We start from the raw sequence: 4,630 nt of genomic DNA on the forward strand, positions 1-4,630 counted from the left end.
AACCGGCTTTTATGACCCTGTCAGCCAAGAGTTTATGGCACTTGCCATAAAATGCATCCTCCCTCCCCACATCCTCCCTTCTAAAGCATTCCCTCACCGCTCCTAACCCCTCCCAAGAAGGCAAGTCAAGGAGGCACCCTTTCCAACCCCCTGGCTAGGAGACAAGGAGTCTGAAGCATCCTTAAAACTCGGCTTCCCCGGGCTTCCTTCCTACCTGGGTTAAGACGCCGGGTTAGGTGGTAGGAGCCTAAAGAGAGAGAAAAGATCTTGTTAAACTTTCAAGATCGGGGGGGGAGGAGGGGGGGCAGAGAGTGAGAAACAAATGAGGCTTTTTTTTTATCTGCGGTGATCAAGGGAAACCTGTAGGGGTCCTTAAGGAGGTTTCAAGGCGTTCCGAGTGATTGGAAAGTAATCACCGTGTCAGCTTCACCTTTCTCATGCAAAGTGGGTGTCGTAGGCAAGGCGGATCCTGCACAGGGATTTTTTTTTTTTTAATCCTGGGACACCACCACCCCCTAAAAAACAGCTGCAACAGCCCCAGGACGGGCTGCTACCGCGGGGAGAGAGGAGCGACACGAGCCAGTCCTGCCTTGCAAAGCGCTAAAGACCCGACCCGTTGCGAACACAGAAGGGGGGAGGGTGCCGGACCCTCTCCGACGGCTTAGCTCTTTCCTCCTCCTTTATCTGTGCAGCTGGATCAGCCGCCCCCACCGGCCGGGGAGGAAAGTGTGGGAACCCGCGACCCGTGCTAGGGAGCAGGAAGCTCCCCGAGAGAGCGCGACCCAAAGCCGCCTGAGACCTGGGGCAGTGGCCGCAGTGAGCGCTCGGGTTTCACAGCCCGCCGCCAGCCCTGCTGCTGCCCGTGCCCGGAGGAAGGGGCGCGGGGAGCGCTCAGAAGTGGCAGCCCGGGGCAAGAGAAAGTTTCCGGGATCCCCGCAGTAAGTTGGGGGCGTCTATGGCTGGGGGCGGCACCAGCGCGGCTGGTGGTTTGCCACGCGCCCCGCCACCCCCGCGTCTCACCTCCCCGGGGTCCCCCCTCGGCCGGCGCCGCCGGGGCTGGGCAGTGACTCGCCCGGACGGTTGCTGAGCGCGGCTCGGGAGCCGGCGCATGGCCGGGGGCTCTGCGGAGCGCGCCAAGCCCGCGCCGTGAACGGCCCTTGCGAAGGTTGGGGGGCGATGGGAGCCGCGGGGCGGCGGAACTGACCCCCCCCCGCCCCCGGTTCGGCTGCGGGAAGGACCCGGGCTCCGCTGCCCCGTGGCGGCTGCAAACATGGGGCCCGCGAGGAGGAGGAACTTCATGCCAACTCTCTGGCTGCTCTTGCCTCTGGTTCGCTTTTGCACCGGGATAAGCTCCATAGACACTGACCGCCCGGGCGATGGCAGATGCCAGCCCATCGAAATCCCCATGTGCAAGGAGATCGGCTACAACATGACGAGGATGCCGAACCTGATGGGGCACGAGAACCAAAGGGAAGCTGCCATCCAGCTGCACGAGTTTGCCCCCTTGGTGGAGTATGGCTGTCACAGCCACTTGAAATTCTTCCTCTGCTCTCTCTATGCCCCGATGTGCACCGAGCAGGTCTCCACGCCAATCCCCGCCTGTAGGGTGATGTGTGAGCAGGCCAGGCTGAAATGCTCTCCCATCATGGAACAATTCAATTTCAAGTGGCCAGACTCCCTAGACTGCAGCAAATTGCCCAACAAAAATGACCCCAATTACCTATGCATGGAAGCCCCTAACAACGGATCAGATGAGCCACCCAGAGGCTCCAGCATGTTGCCACCCATGTTCAGGCCACAGCGGCCGAGCAACGGTCATGATTTGCAGCAGCACAAGGACAGCCTCAGTAGAGCCACCTGTGAAAATCCTGGCAAGTTCCACCATGTGGAAAAAAGCGCTTCCTGTGCCCCACTCTGCACACCTGGGGTTGATGTTTACTGGAGCAGGGATGACAAACAGTTTGCTGTCATCTGGATCGCCGTCTGGTCCATCCTGTGCTTCTTTTCCAGCGCTTTCACCGTACTCACTTTTCTGATAGATCCCCAGCGCTTCAAGTACCCCGAGAGGCCCATCATCTTCCTGTCTATGTGCTATTGTGTCTATTCTGTGGGGTACATTATTCGCCTCTTTTCAGGTGCTGAGAGCATAGCCTGTGACCGAGACAGTGGTCAACTTTACGTTATCCAGGAGGGGCTGGAAAGCACTGGATGCACCATTGTGTTCCTGGTCCTATATTATTTTGGGATGGCAAGCTCATTGTGGTGGGTCATTTTGACTTTAACTTGGTTTCTGGCTGCTGGGAAGAAATGGGGGCACGAAGCAATTGAAGCAAACAGCAGCTACTTTCATTTGGCAGCGTGGGCCATTCCAGCTGTGAAGACCATCATGATCTTAGTTATGAGAAGGGTAGCTGGAGATGAACTGACAGGATTGTGCTATGTTGGAAGCATGGATGTGAATGCCTTGACTGGGTTTGTACTCATTCCTTTAGCTTGTTATCTCATCATAGGCACTTCTTTTATTCTGTCTGGTTTTGTGGCCCTCTTCCATATCAGGAGGGTGATGAAAACAGGTGGAGAAAACACAGACAAGTTGGAGAAACTTATGGTCAGGATTGGTGTCTTCTCAGTCTTATATACAGTGCCTGCTACATGTGTAATAGCTTGCTACTTTTATGAAAGACTTAACATGGATTATTGGAAAATTGTGGCAATGCAATATAAATGCAAGATGAACAATCAGACTAAACATTTGGACTGCATGATGAATAACTCCATTCCTGCAGTAGAAATTTTCATGGTGAAAATTTTTATGTTGTTGGTTGTGGGCATTACTAGTGGTATGTGGATCTGGACTTCCAAGACTCTTCAATCCTGGCAAAATGTTTGCAGTCAGAGATTAAAGAAGAGAAGTAGGAGAAAACCTGCAAGTGTTATTACAAACAGTGGAATCTACAAAAAAACTCAACATCCACAGAAAACTCACCATGCAAAATATGAATCAGCATTACAGCCACCCACTTGTGTATGAACAGGATGTATAGAAAACTGTATCTCAGTTTGTAGAGACTTATAAATGCTCACGGTAGCAGTCAGAAGTAAAAATTTTAAAAGGTGCTTTTTGTCAGAGAACGGTATAGCAAATCAAAGCAAAAATGTATGACATTGAAATTCAGGACCTGTTGATAAACTGAAGGTTAATGTACTTAGGAAAAGGTTTTCAGTGAAAGGAATATTGTCAATTAAAGCAGCCTCTTCTGTTACTAATTTGTAGTAAGATGTTTCATCCAGCCCTCTGATAAAAAAAAAACCTGTGTGTAATCTTTATATGTAGCAGAGCTGGAGTTCCTACAGATTTCTAAGTAACAAGATATAATCAAGTTTTACGGAGCTATGTTTTTTGTTGTTTTTTTTAAAGAGCCTGACTGAAAATTGTGTCTTTTTTGGGAAACTTGACAATTCCATAGAGGCCTAAGTGAAAGCAACTTCTGTGCTAACTTAAGAAAAGAGAAATCCTTTACAACACTTCTTCAGCTTAGTGGGTCTGAAGTATCTAAAAATAGGTTCAATCTATAATGCTCACCAATATTCTTTCACTAAAAGAGAAACTTCCTGCATGAGACACAAACTTTGTGAATAAGAATAATGTGCAATACATTTTTTTCTTACCATGACATGAAAAGAGAAACAAGTATTTTGCTGTACATAAAGACAACAAAAGAAATCTCTTAACAAAAGAACTAAGAGGTCTAGTCCTCAGAAACCCTTTAGTGTTACATTTTGTGGCTTTTTAATGGAAATCAAGCCAATGTTATACACGTTTGGACTGATTTGTGCAAAAAAAAAAAAGTGTGTGTGGGGTGGGGTCAATTCAAAGAGACCCAAAGGGCTTATTGACTCTTTCTATTGTTAAACAAATTCTCACCATGAATAGATCAAGAAGCACTAGATTCTGCAAAGGCAAGCTTTGTATTGAGTGATGCTCTTTACTTGTGTTGGAAGGGCACAATTATTTGCTGTATATATTTGTAATATACAGTTATTTTTCATGCTCCACTATTTTATAAAAAATAAAATATGTACTTTAGTTTGATAATTTTGTCTGCTCTAAACTTTTCATCATGTGCTTTGTGGTTAATAAACTTTTTTTTAAATGATTTATTAAAGGCACATTTTGAATATAGCATAGTGTTTAATATGTTATACTTGACACATAAGGATTGCAAGTATAATCAGCTTGACCCTTAATATGCAAAAGAAGGAATTGCAAGTTGAAAAAAATATAAGAGTTTTAAGTTGAATCTTTCTATGAATCTTTGCAACTGGGAAAACTGAATGGGAAGAAGCTTTAAAATAGACATCCAATGATTTAGTATAATACCATGTTTACTAAGCACAGAGATTACAATAATGATCCTTGGTTAAAACCCTTTTAAAATCTGCAGAGGGCACGGTCAGCATGTTAAATAGAGCTGAATCACTTCAGCACTATTTTCTATAATGCAACCTGTACATTGCAAAGATTCTTTCCTGGTAAGGTAGTGTATTAATAACCATAAAGAGACTGGGAAAAGATCAGGAGAGGAAAACAGTTCATGAACAACAGAGCTTATATAGTAGTTTGGTGTAA

The 4,630-nt window shown here is 46.8% G+C and overlaps 1 protein-coding gene across 1 annotated transcript; it reads left to right on the forward strand.

Annotated features, from left to right (window-relative positions):
- Nucleotides 1-299: 299 nt before the first annotated feature.
- FZD10 (frizzled class receptor 10) lies at nt 300-4,051 on the forward strand. Its single transcript, XM_044990550.1, has one exon. The coding sequence runs from the start codon at nt 1,271-1,273 to the stop codon at nt 3,029-3,031; it is 1,761 nt and encodes a 586-aa protein (XP_044846485.1). The 5' UTR covers nt 300-1,270; the 3' UTR covers nt 3,032-4,051.
- The last annotated feature ends 579 nt before the right edge of the window (nt 4,052-4,630 follow it).

Source organism: Mauremys mutica, chromosome 16 (assembly GCF_020497125.1).
Source record: "Mauremys mutica isolate MM-2020 ecotype Southern chromosome 16, ASM2049712v1, whole genome shotgun sequence".
NCBI lineage: Eukaryota > Metazoa > Chordata > Testudines > Geoemydidae > Mauremys > Mauremys mutica.

Bases quoted from the DNA above. Each gene is read 5' to 3' on its own strand.
- FZD10 (XM_044990550.1), top strand. From the start codon at position 1,271: ATGGGGCCCGCGAGGAGGAGGAACTTCATGCCAACTCTCTGGCTGCTC.